Consider the following 18965-nt stretch of genomic DNA (forward strand, 5'->3'; position numbering starts at 1 on the left):
TCTCACCTTTGCTCATTGTCCTCCACCCTCACCAAGTCTTTTGTTCCTCAACTCCCACGGGTCTTTGAACCTACTGTTTTCACTAGGAGTGCTTTCTGCACAGCTATCTGCAAGGCTTGCTCATTTAAAATCTCTGTTACCTCCTCAAGCCTTTCCTGACCAGCCAATCTAAAGTATTCCATCTCATTGTTCTCTCTTTTATGATCATATTAATTTCTGTAATAAAACTTATGATTCTATATATTTCTTTACTTGATTGTGTCTCTTTCCAACTAGAATTTAAGCTCCCTGAAGATAATGGCAGTCTGTCTTGCTCACCTGTTTCTTCAGTACTTTGCTGAATCTTGTGCATAATAGATATTCCATAAATATTTTTTTGAATGAATAATTGACAGGTTGTTTAAAACAAGGGGAAAATTGTATGTTTAAGTTTAATTTCTCATGAATACATCCATATTGTACTCAAGCCTATGACTGAACATAAAAGATGACTTTTACATTAATAGCCACAGAGAAGTAAAAAGTTACAAGTGTTTTTTTGAGTTCAGTCTCTTTTTTCAAAGAGGCTATTACTATATTTGAAGTTGTTATTGTCACTGACTAAACCTCAGTTTCATTTATTCATCCTTTCATTTATTTATTCAGTTTTATTAGTGAGAGTCTACTCTATGCATGGGACTGTACTAGAGTAGAAGAGGAATGTAAAAATGTATAAGATACATTTCCTACTTTCACAGAGCCTACAATTTTATGGGCAAATGAGAAACATATACCAAAACCCTCATTACATTCACATGGTTTCAGTGACACGTAAGTGGCAGAACCTAAATGCTATCAGTATTGAGGAGGTCTTTTGTGCCAAACTAATCAGAGAAGATAATATGGAATAGGTAGTATTTGAATTGGATGTTTAAAAGTAAAAAGGCTTATAATAGGTGGAAATGGAGGTGGAGGAAAGAAAGGCAATCATAGTAAAATAAGTGTAGCAAGCAAGTAACCAGGATCAAGAAAGCAAAATGCATGTTTAGGAAATGGTGAGAGTCCAGGTTGTGTGGAGTTTCAAGCCATGCGTGGGATCAATTGCCAATATAGCTGACTGAAGCTAAGTTATGAAAAGCATGACTCCAAGCTAAATAATTTTGACTTCAATCAATAGTTGATAAAGAACACTAAAAGTGTTTTATTTATTTTTGTATTTCTTAGGGAGGGCAGGTGCTTCATCAAACAGTGCTTTAGGAAGATTAACCTGCTTTGTTTGCACTATTAGACTGAAAATGGGGTATAAGGAGTAAGGATTATGGAGGTGAGGGGCTCAAGCTTTATCCATCAAGGACCAAGTAATGTCAACTTTCTCTATGATTGTCCTAGAGGTAAATTGAGGAAACATGGTATGGTGGAAAGAACAGGGGCTTAGGTCTGTTTTTAGAGCCCTGGATCCACGGCTTTGGTACATGTATGATCTGAGGTCAATCACATGACATTTCTGAGCCTCTGTTTCCTTAATTGTAAAATAGGGATAATTTTTATCCTATCGTTCAAGATTTCCATGAGGATTAAGAAGTACTTGACAAATGGTAGCTATTATTAATTTTTGAATGCAGCATTGAATTTGTTCACTTAAAATCTTTTAGCATTTATGCTGGACTACTTCCAACTGCCTTGATTGGTGGTCTTGCTAAAGCAAGATTATGAAAGCAGTTTGTTAGGATAGAAGCACTACACCTAGTATGTAATATTTTCTTCAGCCTTCTCTGAAAAATCACCTCCATCTATTTGATTACTCTGCTCTTTATTCCAAATAGTAACTGCAGCATCAGCAGAAGCTTTTGCATAGTTGTTCTTCTAAATGGAGTGTCTTTTACTCTTGCCAGGATAGACAAAGTGTTAAATAAGTACTCAATACTTACTGTAATTTAATCAAAGAAGCAGTAATAGAATTTGAGGGCTACTGGCTGGAGCAGAGAGAGAGCTCTCTAGCACTCTTTCTTATATTTTGTTCCATTTGCCTATTATTCTTTGTTCCTCTTTAGGGTTTATTTTAATACCTTCCTTGGACTAGGATGCCAGGCTATTGGTTCTAGGACATCACTAAGCCTATGAAGAAATGTGAGTACCTAGAAGTAATTTGGGGTTACTTTACCTAGATCAAAGTTACCAAAGTACTCAAGTGGAAACCTGAGAGGAAAGGAATTTACCTTTCACTGATTGGAAGGTTACTTCCCTCTTTCAGTTTCTGACTTACCATTAAGTATGCTAGCACAGATACTTTCTGACAAAGTTTGCTAAATTCTAACCTTCAAGTTTAAGTAAGAATTGATAAAGGAAATTTATTACCAATTTCTGTGTAATTATGGATAAAATGTTAGTTTTTCTAAACAGAGATAAAAGTCTCAAAATTAAACTTAGGGATGATGATCACTGGTAGCAGGCCGAGGGCATAAATACCAAAACAACAGTAACAATACCAGAACACAAAGAAAAAGATTTCCTTCCCCCACTTATTTTAACATGAATAAGCAAAAAGTCAAAGAGGAACAGTACAAGCAAATACCATAGTGTTACCTATTCATGGGAAGTTATTAATTAATGGTCTTTAAACCATATATGTCATATGTCTATTGTGAGCCCAACAGGGATGATTGTGGATACAAAGCACATACATGTCATTGAAATTAAAAGTAAAGGCCACTGAATATCTCATTTTGAATAACCATGATAAAACATTAGCTATATTAACAAAAAGGAAAATAAAACCAAAGTATATTGCCTTTAAGTTCCAAAATTTTTTTTTTTTTGGATAGCTGAGTTCTCGAAAGTATAAACCCACATACATATATGTCAAATAATTTTGACAAAGGAACCAAAAATATGCAATGGAGAAAAGAAAGCCTCTTCAATAAATGGTGAGAAAATTGGAGAGCCACATACAAAATAATTAAACTAGACTGATATTTGTCACCATACATAAAAATTTACTCAAAGTGGATCAGAGACCTAAACATAAGAGCTGAAACAATAAAATATGTAGAAGAAAACATAGGTACCAAACTTATGGACCTTGGATTCAGAGATAATTTTATGAATTTGACTTCAAAAGCAATGGAAGTGAAAGCAAAAATAAATGAATGGGACTATATCAATCTAAAAAGCTTCTGCACAGCAAAAGAAACTATCAACAAAGCAAAAAGTCAACCAACTGAATGGGAGAATGTATTTGCAAACAACACCTCCTATAATGGGTTGATATCCAAAATATATAAAGAACTCATACAACTCAACAACAAAATAACCTAAACAATCCTATTAAAAATGAGCAGAGGACCTAAACAGACCCTTCTCCCAAGAAGACATACAAATGGCCAACAGGCATATGAAAAGATACTCAACTTCACTAGCTACCATGTTTCCCCCCAAATTAGCCCTAATCGAACAATCAGTTCTAAAATCAGCTTTTTTGGAGCAAAAATTAATATAAGATCTGGTCTTATTTTACTATAATATAAGACCGAGTATAATATAATATAATATAATATAATATAATATAATATAATATAATATAATATAATATAATATAATACCAGGTTTTATTTTACTATAATCTAAGACCAGGTATAATATAATATAACATAATACCGGGTCTTATATTAATTTTTGCTCCAAAGACACATTAGAGCTGGTTTTCTGGGTAGGTTTTATTTTCGGGGAAACATGGTATAAGGGAAATGCAAATCAAAACCACAATGAGATACCACCTTACCCTGTTAGAATGGTTATTATCAACAAGACAAGAAATAATAAGTGTTGGAGAGGCTGTGAGGAAAAGGAACCCTTAAATGAGGTGTGATCAAAAAATATGGTGAATGTTCAAATTTTAAAAAATTACAGTAAAAGACACATTGCCATTAATTGACCCTCAAAATATCCCCCTTTGCTTTGAACACACTTATCCCGTTGTTCTTGCCACTTTCTGAGCAGTTCTGGAAGTCTTTTGTGAATGTCTTTAGTTGCGCTATCGTGGCTGCCTCAATGTCCTGAATCGATTCAAAACATTTACTTTTCATGGTCATTTTGACTTTGGGGAAGAGCCAGAAGTTGCATGATACCAGATCTGGTAAATAAGGTGGATAAGGACACACCATAATGTTTTTATTTGACAGAAATTTGACTAGAAGTGATATATGACACAGAGCCTTTCTGTTGTGATCAAGAAATATGGTGAATGCTGCTGCTGAGTGCCATCCAACAGAAAGAGGGATCTTCAATATGGGAAGCAATGCATTGAACCTTAGTAACAGTGTGTGACAAGTTTCAACTTGTTTGGTGCAGTCAGGTGTGACTATGGTTGAGAGAAGGTACGTTTTAAAGTGTGCCATAAATCATTCTCTATCATGACAATGCTCCATGTCACACATCACTTCTAGTATGGCAATTTCTTTCAAATAAAAACATTATGGTGTGTCCTCATCCACCTTATTCACTGGATGGCACCATGCAACTTCTGGATCTTCCCCCAAATCAAAATGATTCAGGACATCGGACAGCCACAACAGTGCAACTGAAGACACTAATGAAAGAGGTCTTCCAGAACTGCTTCAGAAAGTGGCAAGAATGATGGGATAAGAGTGTTCAAAGCAAAGGGTAGTATTTTGAGGGGGATTGACAGCAATGTGTCTTTTACTGTAATAACTTTTTTTAAATTTAAACATTCACTGTATTGTTTGATCACACCTCATACACTGCCTGTGAGAATGTAAATTGGTACCACCACTATGGAAAACAATATGGAGCTTTATCAAACAATTAAGAATAGAATTACCATATCACCCAGCAATTCTTCTTCTGGGTATCTACCTGAAAAAATTTGAAAACATGTATTTGTAAAGATATGCCATGTTTCCCTGAAAATAAGACCTAGCCAGACAATCAGCTCTAATGTGTCGTTCAGAGTAAAAATTAACGTAATATCTGGTCTTATTTTACTATAAGACCAGGTCTTATATAATATAAGACCGGGTCTTAAATTAATTATATTTTACTATAAGACCAGGTCTTACATTAATTTTTGCTCCAAAAGATGCATTAGAGCTGATTGTCTGTCTAGGTCTTATTTTCAGGGAAACAGTGTTTGTACCCCTATGTTCATTGTAGCACTATTCAATGTGGCCAAGAGGTGGAAACAACTGAAGTGTCCTCTGATAGATGATTGGATAAAGAAGATGTGGTACATATATACAATGGAATATTCCTCAGTCACAAGAAAAGATGAAATACTGCCATCTGCGACAAGGATGGACCTTGAGAATATCATGCTAAGTGAAATAAGTCAGATGGATAAAGTCAAGAACCATGTGATTTCACTCATATGTGAGATATAAAACTGAAAGCAACAAATGAATAAAACAAACAAACAAAAACTCATAGACACAGATAACAGTATGGTGGTTACCAGAGGGAAAGGAGGATGGGGGAGGTAGAAAAAGGTAAAAGGGGTCAAATTTATGGTGATGGAAGGAGACTTGACTTTGGGTGGTGAACACACGATGCAATATATGGATGATAGAATTGAAACCTGTATAATCTTATTAACCAATGTCACCCCCAATAAATTTAATTAAAAAAAGTAATTCTTGATGAAAAAAGATTGAATTAATTTATGTTAAATAATTAGAACAGTCCCTGGAACATGGTAATAACTATGTAGGTGTTGGCTATTGTTGTTGTTAGTGAGGCTGTCAATATTTTCTTTGCCAGATGACAGAAACTATCCACAGAGAGCCTATTCCATAGGAATTTTTGTTAAAGGCAATTCTGGAATTGTGCTGAGATAAGAGCACAACAGCTATCAACTTGGTTTAGAAAGATGGTACCAAATTTAGATCCCCTCTTTTTTCTAGCCATATCTCTTAAAACTTGTGTTTCATGCCAAAAGAGATTGTCCTCACTCAAAGACCACACATTAAAAAAAATACAATATGATCAATCAACTATAAGCCACAAATTTAAATTATGCAAAGAAGAAAATATGCCAGAACACTAGCAGTCTTCTTTGAAAGAGGGTATTTCTCACTGCCATTTCATCTATTTTTCTCTATCGTACAACTTTTTTACAATGAAACTACATTACTTTTATAATGGAAAAAAGCAGATTCTCACTGTTGAAAACCTAACACCTGTAATCAAAGGTACAGCAAGATGCCCAATAAAATGTTATTTAAAAATTTTTGTACTGTGTACATTTGCCCAGGTGCCAAGAAAAGCAGCAACATCCTTTTGAATATCTCTTTGTCTCATGACACTAATTTGAACGAAGCCCAGGTGGGCAGTGAGCAAACACTGTCAGCACTAAACAGCATCCACTAAGTAGGAGAGGGCACAGGTGCTCTAGCGCTGTCACTGGCGTTACAGTAGCCACTGTTTCATAGTTCATCAGGATATTAATCTCCCTGTCCATCATTTCTGTTAATTATATATTATAATAATATATATAATGATATATTATTCATATGAAAAAACAGCTCTAGGCATAGAACTGTTTTGCATATATAGGTATTTATTTATATATAAATATATATTAGTTATTTTAATTGAAATTTAAATTAAAAAACCAGCAATCTATCCACATGGCTCAAATTTCAAAAATGTACCAAGGATGCAGTGAAATGTCATTCTCCCTATGCCCACCCCACTATCATCTAGTTCTTAGCCCTGGAGGCAAATTATGCTTTTAGTTGCTCATATACGTTTATCCTTCCAGAGATTGCTTTATTTATATGCAAATAAATACACTGATGTAGTGTAGAAGTTGTTGTTTAAGAAGAATGATGTCTTCAGGAATTTGTGGAGCCCGAATCTGTCTTAACAGAAATATATTCTGGTTGAGTAACACCCTTTTTTTTTCAATGTTCCAAAAAGAGTGGATGCATCAATCATTCTATAAGTAATTACTGAGTTCCTACTATGTGTAAGGCACCACGCCAGATGGTGTTTATCCAGTCAACGTGCCTTTAACATTCTTCCTATTTTTGCTTCTTGGCATTAGGTCTGTGTGCTCAGACAACAGCGCGTCAGAGGCCTTTCCTAACACCCACTTGAAACAAGCTCTCCTGTGCCCTGTCACCGTGTTTTATCTCTCCTAGAGCTAGGGCGATTCTATCGTTTCTCACCAGGTTCTCTTCTGAAAGTAAAAGGGAGTGCTGTTATCATTACACAGGGATAACAGGGGTAAACTGCAACTGTTAGCTGGGATGCTTGGCCACCCTATTCATAGCATTTACTGCTTCATAGAAATTTGCATTCCAAGGAAATGGAAATTATCTTCTCCATTTATTTGTTTACTTAAAGTATGTAACTTTGTCTACTCGTTCCAGGAACCCATCTCCTAGAAGAATCCTTGACATATAGTAAGTAGGTTCTTAACAAGTATTTGTGGACTGAATGGATGACCCCATCATGTTCCATGTTCTGTGCTGAACTGAGCTTCCTTTGGTTAGTATTGGGAAATTGGAAAGCCTCAAAGGGCAAATTTGCTCAGAATGTTCCCTGCCCTCAAGATAGAGGAAGAAAGGAACCAACTTTTAATATTCAGATTTCAATCTTGCAGCATCCTCATAAAAAAAAAATCAGTCTGGCAGATATGTACTTGAAGTGTCAACTGATTTACTACTTAGAAGGAGATCGAGGTGCTGTGGTCTACAGGGTAAGCCTGGTGGGGGAACAGACAAGTGGATGAGAGCGGTCATAGCCCAGTTTGATCCAGTCGTCCCTTACGCTGTAGAAAACCTGTCTCCATGCGATGGAACGGCTGTGTCCACGTGACTCAATCCACAGGAGAAAAGGAAGAGCAACTTTAGAGCAGCCTGCGATCTGAGCTTATTCATCCCCTAATGAGGTAGGTAGGCCAGCGGGACACAAAGGAACAAGCACCTTTCTGTGTGTGGTGTGTACACACACACACACACACACATACACACACACACACACACACACTGATTAGCAGAGTCCAAAGGCCCTGGAAGTCAATTGTGGCAGAGAAGTCTGACGTATTTCTCTACTATCTTACCTAAAACCAGACCAATCTTTTTAATCAGGGGGCGTAGGTTTTAGTGGTTTAGTAGCTCAATTTAATTTGTCCTTTTCCTTTCAAACAGAGAAGTCTGTGTCCTGTGTAATGCTGATCCATGGGAGAATTCCTGTAGGAGGAAGAGGCTGAAACTCTGGCCTTGGGTTATTAAACAGAACATTCATAATAAATGTGTCAATACCATGTCTGAAAGATTTGCATGTTTCTCTATCACAAACGTAGTGTTCACATTTTATTAGAGAAAAAAGATTCTGGTATCCTATCAGAATTACTGGGTTTTTTTTTTTTTTTTTTTTTTTTTTTTTTTTTTTTTTTTTTTTTGGTAATTATCTTAAGCCCCTTGATTTTATTATGGGAATTGAGTCCCAGAAAGGTCCAAAAACTTCCTTGAAATGAACAGAGATAGGCTTCTGTTTTTAGAAGTTAGAAACTTCCGTAAGATTTGACTTTAGGTATGTTTTTAAAAGACAGATAGATATAGTTGAGAGCTTACCATAGTACATTAAGCTGTAAAGCAATTTATGACACATTTAACCAAATGAAATTATTTTCCCTAGCTCATGCCATGCTTACAACTGTAAAAACTGTGTTCACCTTTCTTCTCTCCTCATAAAAAATTAGCTACAGTTATTTTTAAGCCTGGGATTTGAAGGAGGGAATATAAATTATAAGTCTAGTTGGCTGAATTTATTCAGGAATGTCATATTGAATATGAACTTTCTGGAGTGTAAGTGAAACAAAAATGAGGTCTTTAAGTGATCTCTCTCTCTTTCTCTCTCTCTCTTTCTCTCTCTTTCATCTATGTCTGTCTTCAGTTTTATCCCAGGCTGGTCCCAGAATGAGAAAAAGTGATCTTCTCTTTCCTTACTCTTACATCATGAAGTGTTTGACTAAATTGATTACAGAGTGGCAAGTTTAATGATCATTCTTTTGCAAGATTGTTTAATAACAAAACAACTGCAAGTCAAAACAAATATTAGCACAAAGAAAATCTCTATTCTGTATAGCAAAATGTTTGTCAAACTTCCACCAATGAGTCACGTATTTAAAAAGGAGCTGATACTGAGAAACATTTCAGATCATTCTTTGAAGTTTGTAGTAATAGGAGATAACATATCTGCTACCACCTTTTTATTTAGGCCCCCCAAATGAGATGTGTATGGATGTTATAATTTTGTATAACTCCAGGATAAACACTCAATCATATTGTTCCCTTTTCCCCTTTTCTAATAAAATTGAATCACAGAAAAAAATCCGCAAATACAATAGTTATAATTATTGGTTCTGCTATTTGTTGAACAAATGTTTTATAGATAATATCTAGTGACAAGCCCTTCTTATTTTATGTAATGAGGAAACTTAAATACAGAGGTCTTTAAGTACAAAAATACAGAGGTCTTTATACAGAGAAGTGATTATACAAAGTCAACAAAAATTGAGAAAATACTATGGCAATAATCCCATCTGCAGGTCAGATCTGTAACCTATTTACTTTGAATAACCCACACAGGGCCTACTAGTAGCATTATTTTACTATATACAACGTTCTTGTTTTAGAATCAAAGAGTGCCATGCTTAGACAGGACCAGGAACGCCTGGACTGCCTATTCAAAAGCTTTTATTTTTATTCTTGTCAGAGACATTATGCTGTCAGGAGGTTTCATCACCTGCTGCCACTAGATGGTGCTTGTCATTGAAATAAAGTTTCTTCCTCCCATCTTTCTATTTTCTTTAGGTGCCTATTAAGACTGGATGATATGAAAGAACTTTGATTGATAAGCTAAGTAATGGGTGGGTATTCTAGAAGGTCATTTATCACAGAGAATTATTGATTAAAAAATAAATCATTATCAGTAAAGATTACTTATACTGTTGTTCTAATTCCATTAATTTTTCCATTCATTCATCCTGTCACCAAGCTGTGTGAACCCCCAGATAAAAAGAACAAATAAATCTTTCTTTGGGCTCATGAGAATCAAGAGATATAACTCAAATTTTAGGATACGTGAAAAATAGGTTTCAGGATTCATTGTCCTCACCTGAAATAGCATTAGCAAAGGTGACCACATGCAGAGTTAACAAGAAAAGTTAATCAATGACCTTTCAAAGGAAAAACACCGCATCTCAATTACTGGACAATAATCAATAGGAAAGGAAATGGAACATGTTCTTTTAATTGGGGAATAGCAAACACCAAGTACTGAGACTGATAACAGTGGTTGTTGGCTCTTTGCCAAAGACAACTCTTTTTTTTCCTCATTAATTTAAGGCATATACAAAACTTCACCCCATAGTGCTCTAATTCCCTCCCTGCCTCCCACCCCACATACCAACTTTATACCCCTTTCAGGATAAAATTTTGCCAATCTCGATAGTGAAATGCCTCCAGGAATTTTATCTGTTTGGTTTGTGTGAAAGACAGTTTGATATATTTTGCAGCAGAGTACTGGAAAACATACATTTCTTGAACTTTTTCTTTCCCAAACATTCTCCAATGCTGGCCATTCATGGCTGGTTCACTATTATAATAAGAAATTGCCAGCTATGTTGAAATACATAATCCACAGTGTGAAAAACTGCTGAACAGCGGTAGCACACTCTTAATACAAAAGTGGCTTTCCTTTGCCCAAGAGCTTTGGGGTTGCTGAATCTTGCTGTGTGCTCAGGGACTGAAAGTTAATTTTATCGTCAGTCTACAAACATTTTGCCTAAAACTATGTAGGAAAAAACTTTAAAGCTATTTTTTAAAAATATTTTGTTTTGAATTTCCCATGTCACTGCAGTGAGTCATGTAAAATGTGTGAACATACATATCACCCAGATGTGACAACAGCCAGACACACGACATTAGATTTTAATCTAAGACATTAGACAGCTTCCGGTGGTTCCTAAGTGCCTTCTGAGCATTAACCAAGGATTTTAAACATAACAGCTTTAAAAAAGATACAAGCTTATAACTGCTTCCTAAGGACTTGTTGAGGTACAATGGATCTTTTCCAGTTTTAAAAACTAGAAAGAAAAACTTCTGTCCACATATTATTTTCCTCCAGATTTCTTTCTCCTAGAGGTCTTACTAGGTATAGCTTAGTACTGTGGCAAGATTTGGAACCTGGAGCAGGTAGTCAGTATGTGAAATTATTTCTCTTGGACTTTATGTGTTTTGGTGGGTTCTGTTGAAAATGCAGTTTGGTTATTGTCTTCCACACACTTCTTATATACGACGTGTATTAATAGGAAATGCATCATGTGCCATGCGGCTCAAATCCATTAAGTGGCTACTCTAGCAGTATTCAGAACATTAGATGGTGCCGGTGCCGACAGTCTGTACCTATGGTTTACTTTACTGTTCTTAATGGGGCTGGATCACTGACATATTTTAGCATTATTTGCTTGGCAAAGGGTACTTTAACCTCTTTAATTAGCCTTATGGATAGAGTAAATACAAATGATCACTTTGTACACTTAAGAAACTCCCTTGGACGGCTAAAGATGTTTCCCAAACTGCTCGAGGAAGACATAAGCCATCAGTGACCTAAGTGAAAGACAAGATTGAGAACCGTGCTCTTCCTAGACATTCTTCGATAACGGTGAACGATGACTTAGTGCTGTGTGCTGGCAACCCTCCCTCTACCTACACTCAGTTTTACAAAGGAGCGTCAAAAGTGATCTGGGGCTGGGAAAGCGAGCAACTTCAGTTCTGCATGAGGGCACAAGCTCTGCTCAGCGGGGAACTCTCGTGAGCAGGACAAAAAGCTGGACGTAGCAGCCCGCCCAGGGCGTGAGAGAGAAGGAGCCCAGGAAAGCGAGGGCAGCGGGTCGGGAGCTGGGTCCCCGGCCAGCTCCAGGCGGGTGCAGCGCGCAGAGCCGGAGCCCCCGGCGGAGGCGGTGCGGCCCGAGGCCCCTCCCCGTCGCCGCGGAGGCCCGGGCGGCTGACGCCGAGCGGCAGCCCGGAACGGCGGGGGCCGGGCGGGCGCGAGCGAGGGCAGGGCTGGGGGCTGGCCGAAGCCACTCGGGGCTTTAAATATGGATCGCTGCCTCGCTCTCGTGGCACAGCCTCCTGCACGGCCACCTTCCCCAATTCTCCGTCCCCGGCTGGCTCCCGAGGGGAGCCCGGGCCGGGCTCCACTGCTGCAGTGTTAGCTACTCGCAGAAAAAGCGGAGAGCCCCATAATATGCAGGCGCTGCAGAAGGCAAAGTAGAGTAGACGCCCCCGCTCTCACACGCTCACCCGCCGCGCGCCACGCGGGCGGTGTAGACATCTCCCCCCGGCGCCACCTTCCCCCGGTTCTCGCGGGCCGTTCAGGTTCCAGTCCTGCCGGCTCCGAAGACGCTCCCGCCCCAGCGCCCTCGTCCCGCTCTCGCCTCCGCCCCTGAGCGCGCACCCACCCAGGCGGCAAAGTTGTGACTACTTGGGCGCGGGTGGCTCGCTCCCCGCTCGCACAGCGCCTCGCGCCGACAACTTCCCGCGGCGCGGTCCCGCCGCGCCCCGGTCCCGCGCCTCCGGGGATCCCGTGGGCCCCCAGCTTCCAGCCCCGGCGGCGCGCCGGGCAGCGCTTCGGTGGCGGCTGCGGTGGCAGTGAAGGCGGTGGCGGCAGCAGCCGCTGCAGCCCCACATTCCGTCGCCAAACTGGAGGAACGACGGAAGCCGGACCCCAGGAGGTGAGCGCCCGGCTGGGGGCGGCAGCGGGCGCAGAGGTGGCGGGCGGGGGGCCGGTCGGGGAGGGAGCGCTCGGGAGAGGCAGAGAGAGGTCAGTTGCGGGCCGGGCATCCCCTGGGCTGGGCGCTGGCGGACTGTGGAGGCTGCTTCCGCGGAAAAGTACTTTTTCACCCCTTCGTAGTGTTTAGAGGAGGAGTTCGGGTGGTCCTGGTTCTCCCCCACTGTAAAGCCCCCTTCGCGTCACCCGGTATTGTTGCCCAGACTGTGGGGCCAGTGCCCGCGGCGGGCTGGGCTCCGGCTCAGTGACACGTGTGATCCTGTGAGCTTGGGTGGTCCCAGTGTGGCGGGGCACCTGCTTGAGGGGGAAACAGCCCCAAGCCCACTATGGGGGGAGTGCTGGGGAGACTCACGTTGCTCCGAGACCGCGACCCCCACTTCACTACCGGCTCCGAGACGGAGCCTGGCACGCCGAAAACGGGGGGTGAGTCAGGCAGATTCTCTGCTAGTGGCACACACACAATTATTTGCAATGGATTTGGAAGGGGGAGGCAGAGGTTAAATTGGGATTTCTCTTGGCCAGCGACAGCGGAGCTCTTCCTCAGGTACTGGGCAGTGTGTACGTTTTGGCAAGGGCAGGTGATTTCTTTTTTTCTTAAGTGCATTTTACCCAGCCTTTGCCAGTCCGTTAATAAGAGTCACCAGTGGAAGGCAGGAGTTGGGAACTACATCAGCAAACTGCAGCAAGCACCACAAGGCAAAAGTTATTAAAGAACAAAAGAAAAAAAAAAAGCAGCAACCCTGAATTTGACGTGAAAGATGAAGGAAACCATTATACTTCTCTTCTACCATCGTAAAGCATTTTTTTAGCTCCTTGTAAACCCTCTGTTTTTTCCACCCCTCATTCTGTCTCAGGGCCTTACCTTCTCAGCATAATTGCCTGCAGCAAGCCCTCCATTCTTGACTTTCATTAAAGAGCAGTTAACTTTGGCTTACCCTCCCTAATTCTTTTCCCATTTCACTTTAGTGCAGGAGAAAGTTGCTCTTAACGGGAAATTAGGAACACTGGGCTGTACTAGACGTAAATTGTCTTAAATTCTGGAACAGTTCCTTCCCTAAGAGACACTGCATTGTAGTATACCATAGTTCCCTTTTATCTTGTATCTGGAACTTGTAGAATATTACCTGAATTAAAGTGTACCTTGCACACACACAAAAAAAGCACACCTTGCACATTAGGATTTATTTCTTTCATTCTGATTTGAATAGAGCCTTCCATGCAGTCAATGCAGTATTCACTAATTTCTTATAGACAATCTAATGTCTCTTGACAAGGTTTCTGAGAATTCTCCCTGTATTTGTCACATTAGAATTTAAATAATTTCCATGGTCTTTATAGCATTTACATTGAGGTTATACGTAGAACTTCAATCAAAAGAACCATGTCTGCTTATTTTTTATAGCTTTAGCAACTGAGAAAAAAACTTTTACTTTTATTTTAAAGTTAAATGTAGTGATAGGATTCTGTTCTCTTTAAATGAATAGTTTCAATTTGATCCCAGAGTCTCTAGTAAGACGACACAACAATTCCCACATGCATGGATAGGGAGAGGAAAGTTGTACTCTTATGAACTGTTGAGGCATAGGACATTTATAAGAGGTGATGCGGGAGAGACAAGATGGGATATTTTGATAGTTCCAAGCGTGCCTACCTTTGAGAAAACAGAAAACCAGGAACCCCCCAACATTTCGTACGAGAATATTTTCAAAATGAGCGTTTTGGTATCATTCAATGTTTGGGGATCATTCTGGAGACTAACATATATAAGGTACCCCAGCCAATGAGATTGCCAGAATGTACTCTCAAGTTTTTAATGATGTATCTCTTTTAGTATATTTTGTCAACATAAAATCACTTTAAATGTTTGAATGTTAATGTTTTTATTTTAGTCATATAAACGATTACATACATTTTGGATTTACAACAATGTGTGAAAGGAACATAGGGAATCATATTTAAAGACAAAATGTGATACCAATCAAATAACCTTTGGGACAACTCTGGTGGTGATTTTATTTTTTTATTGATCTCTGGCACATACAGTTTTCAGGTTTTGATCCCTTGTTCTGATAACAAGACAGATCATCTAGCCATACCTTGCATCTTAAAGAAAAGCACAAGGAAAGGAAATACCGGTTAGCTGTGAATCATGTAGGTAATCAGGTTTGTTGGCCCGCCTCTGAGGGCGCTGCAGTTTAGCACTATTGCTGGGGGAGAGTCCTGAGACAATTCACTGCTACTTAAGTGTGGGGATAATACACATCATCTCTTTGTTTCTTGGAGTTTCTTTGTGTTCATTTTTAATAACGTGAATGCAACTAAGACTAGAGTTGATAGTTATTAAGATTGGGAGTGGAAAGAACAAACTGAGAAGAAAAAAATCTAACGGCGATGAAAGTCGCTAAGTTGTTTCTTCTTGATTGCTAAGATGGAAGAAATCAGGGGACATGATTTGATGGGAAGCTGTCAGCACAACATATATCTTATTTCTCACTGTTGATGCCGTTTCTGAAGCCAACCTATGATTTATGACATTTATGTATTTGGGGGAGTCATTTAACAAAATGGATAGTTTAGGAACATCCAGGAAGTTGGTAAGACTTTACAAAACAGGATCTTGCTACTTTCAGGATTGTTTTTTGCTTAATGAAGGAATTTTTAGGGAAGAGTAATGTTTCTTTCATGTAAGGTCAGTGCTAAGTTGTATTCCAAATACATTTTGCCTTTTTCCCATTATCTAAACATTTGATATGTTTATGTCACAAAATAGAAAGTATGCTGCTCTCCTAACATGAAAGACATATATATTCCCTCTAGTGCACATTGTTAGTGATTTTTCGAGCAATGGAGATGGAGTCTCCTAATCTACTCTTTTACTCAGTTCTTTTCTCTGATACACATTTACACACACAACACATAACTCATTTGTAGAGGTGGCCGATTTTCTTTTCTCTAAAGTCACATTTGATTAAAGTCTAAATGATTTTGTGGCATTGACTTTTATTGCATTTCTCTGGTCTCAGCAGTGCAATGGTATTTTAAAGAAGGCATTGAAAGGACAGCCAGCTATGAATGGTAATGGATTTATTTACCTGCTGTGGCAAAGAAGAGATAAAACTTTTACTTTCCATCTTCATGAGGTTTATAATTTTATTCCTTAGTGATAAGGTCTTACTAGCCTCTGAATTATACTATGTGTTCAAAAAAGATGGTGATAGAAATAGTAATGCTGAAACCATATACATCTGTAATTGTTTTCATATAAGCCCAAACCTCATTATGTTCTTTTTCCCTGCAAATTAAGTAGATGTAAGGGATTATCATGTTCGTTGAAGAGATGAGGAAACTATGACACAGAACTTTGTATGCTTTTCTTGAATGAAACGAAAATTGTTGAAGGTCAGAGCGAACATTTTAGCTTTGAACTAGCGATACCTATTTAAACTAGAGAATGACTGTCATCCAATGAATGAATTTGGTTTTAGTCACAGCTGAAGACGCTAAAGTAGATAAAAGTTTAGCCTGGTTTAAAGTGATGATTGGCCTTCCCTGTTGGTAATTCTGCTCATCGGCAGCACCTACTTGCCTCAACCTTATTTTAGATCCTGCAATGCCAGGGCCTGTTTTCACTAGTGAAGAATTTTCAGTGTGTGCACCAGTTTTAGCTCCAGTCTTGAGAACTAACTTGTTTTTCATGGAGAATGAATACAGAAAGAAGTTACCTGAAAGCAATATGTTAAAGGAAGTAAGTAACCATCAACTGATACTTCTCTTGTTTTAATTTTGTGGGTTATTTTGTAGAAAAAGGGTACCCTCAGTGTAACTGGAGTTTCTGTATTAGAAACCTTAAATAAAACTCGTAACATACTTTTTGGGGGACTTTAACAATCAAAAATAATAAAAATACAAAATGAGGAAGGAATATATTATCTTAAAACTGATACAATGTTCTATGAGTGACACAATTAGAAAACTTGTTCATAATGTCTTGGATAAGAAGTTAGCAGTTTCTTTTCTATAAATATATTCACTAATTGACATTCTCCTTTATACTATTTGCAAATAAGAAAACTTGTGGGATCTGGAATTTTATGTTAGTTAATTCTAGCTTTGGCCTGGAGATCTAGTATTCGCCGATTGGGCCCAGTAACAATTTCATCTATTGGATAGATGAAATACTCCTGTATTTGGCATATTCTCCAGCAAAAAGCATGCATCCGAGCAGACAGAATAGAGGTGGGGGAAAAGACATATATTAAAGAGGATTCACTTTACTTATAAGCAATCCCTCAGGGTCTGTTTATTCTTTATTCATATACAGTTATAACATGACTGCTTATAAGATTTGTAATCCCATAGCAAACATAAAACTGCTCAGAATGCCCTGATATTGGCAGCTACATGGATAATACTGAAAAGTGCCAGAGGACAGCTTGTAGAAGAGGTAGCCTAAGGACTAGAAGCAGATGTAAAAATTAACACAAGCACAGCACTTAACTGTTTAGGTGTACCCTGAGAACATCCCTTCCTGCACTCCCTTTCCCCTCCTTTCCCTTTTTCCTTTCTTTTTTCTCTCCTTCCTGTTTATCTAAATTTTTATTGAAATCTAATGTGTATAGAAAAGTATGCATGTTATTAAATCATAAGTTAATAGCTTGGGGTGATTTACTTAAGTGAACACATCCTCCTAACCAGCACCAAGGCCAAGATGTAGACCATTGTCAGCAGCCAAAACCCCCTCTTCCCTACTCCCCGCCACCGCCTGTCATTACGCCCCTCCCAAAGGTAATTTTTGACCTCTGAGTCAAAAATTGACTTCTGAGACTTCTGAGACTATTGGTTACTTTTATCTATTATTGAACTTTCTACCAGAATACGTGATAAAGGTCCTTGTGTCTGACTTCTTTTGCTCAACGTTATTTTGTGACGTTCTTTCATGTTTTGTGTGTAGCAACAGTTTGTTTATTCTCATTGCTCTATAGTGTTCCACTTTATGAGAAGGCCACAATTTACTTGTCCATTTCCCTCTTGATGGTCCTTTGGGTTGTTTCCAGTTTGGGGCTATTATGAATAGTGCTGCTAAGAACATTCTTACATGTGTCTTTTGGTAAACATGTGGGAATTTTGGTTGTGTGTGTTGTGAGTTGAACTGCCGAGCCAGTGTTAGTAGATAATGCCTTCCTTCAAAAGGGGTACTAATTCACTTTCCGACCAGCACCTTGTGAGAGTATCTTCTATTTCACATCCTTACAAACAGCTGGTATTATCTGCCTTTTTACAAAGCAGAGTATCTTGTAATGTGGTATTGCCTAGTGACCGATGGGAATAGGGGTTTGGAAGATCAGGGCTGGAGACCCAGTTCTCTCACTTGCTGGTTTTTGATTTGGGGAGTTTAAAAAATAATATGTGTCTCTCTTTTTTCCTTATTAAAATGATTGTAAAACCTAATCACAGAGGTGTTATTTATGAAACCTTGTTCAGAACTGTAAATGGCTATACATACGTTTGTTGTTGTTGTTGAATTTTATAATACAACATTTCTTATTCTTGAGTTGAATTGTGCCAGCACTGAGAACAGTTCCTGGCATGTTAATAAATGTTTGTTGGCTAAACGAATGCACAACACATTTAAGCATCTTTCTTGCTTTGTTACCCTGAGTGATTCAAACTGCGTTTGTTACACTTTTTTCTCTAGGACTATTACTTTTTATCACTACAGCTATGATGAGGACAGTTTATTAAACCTCAGCTTGAAAAATTGAGGCTTAAATAGCCAGCAGTTTGTGATCACGCATTTCACTATATAACTCATATCAAATTTATGCCCCCTAGTAACACAAACAGACCTGGAGAACCCTTGAAAATGATTACAATGCTCTTCACCTGATGGGTGATCCCCAAAAGCTTACACGCTGAATATATTTAGCTTCTATAATTAGAATGCTGGTCAACAAATTTCCAGATTTAAAATATTGTAGTGGGTTCTCCAGGGCTGATACCTTGGAAACCATATTTCGTGCAAAATTGGATGTTGAAGGATGTATAATAGCTGGAAACTGGAATTTGTAGAGAGCCTTTTCAGCTTAGTATGTGTAGGGTGGTTCTTAGACATGTTGATTATAATATCAACAGCAAATTTGCAGCATATACCTTATAAACGTTTGTGTAAA

At 38.8% G+C, this 18965-nt stretch overlaps 1 protein-coding gene across 8 annotated transcripts in view; it reads left to right on the forward strand.

Moving 5' to 3' along the window:
* Positions 1-2086: 2086 nt before the first annotated feature.
* SLC4A4 (solute carrier family 4 member 4) overlaps positions 2087-18965 on the forward strand; it is a 348583-nt gene continuing 331704 nt past the window's right edge. For 4 of the 8 annotated variants that reach the window (XM_033105862.1, XM_033105858.1, XM_033105861.1 and 1 more), the window contains exon 1: positions 2087-2106. In XM_033105862.1, coding sequence (XP_032961753.1) covers positions 2105-2106 — 2 coding nt within the window. In that variant the 5' untranslated portion in view covers positions 2087-2104. Of the gene's footprint in view, positions 2107-12051; positions 12740-18965 lie in introns of those variants that run through there. The other 4 variants (XM_033105865.1, XM_033105859.1, XM_033105866.1 and 1 more) reach the window with 4 other exon arrangements.

This window comes from Rhinolophus ferrumequinum, chromosome 5, assembly GCF_004115265.2.
Source record: "Rhinolophus ferrumequinum isolate MPI-CBG mRhiFer1 chromosome 5, mRhiFer1_v1.p, whole genome shotgun sequence".
NCBI classification, from domain to species: Eukaryota; Metazoa; Chordata; class Mammalia; order Chiroptera; family Rhinolophidae; genus Rhinolophus; species Rhinolophus ferrumequinum.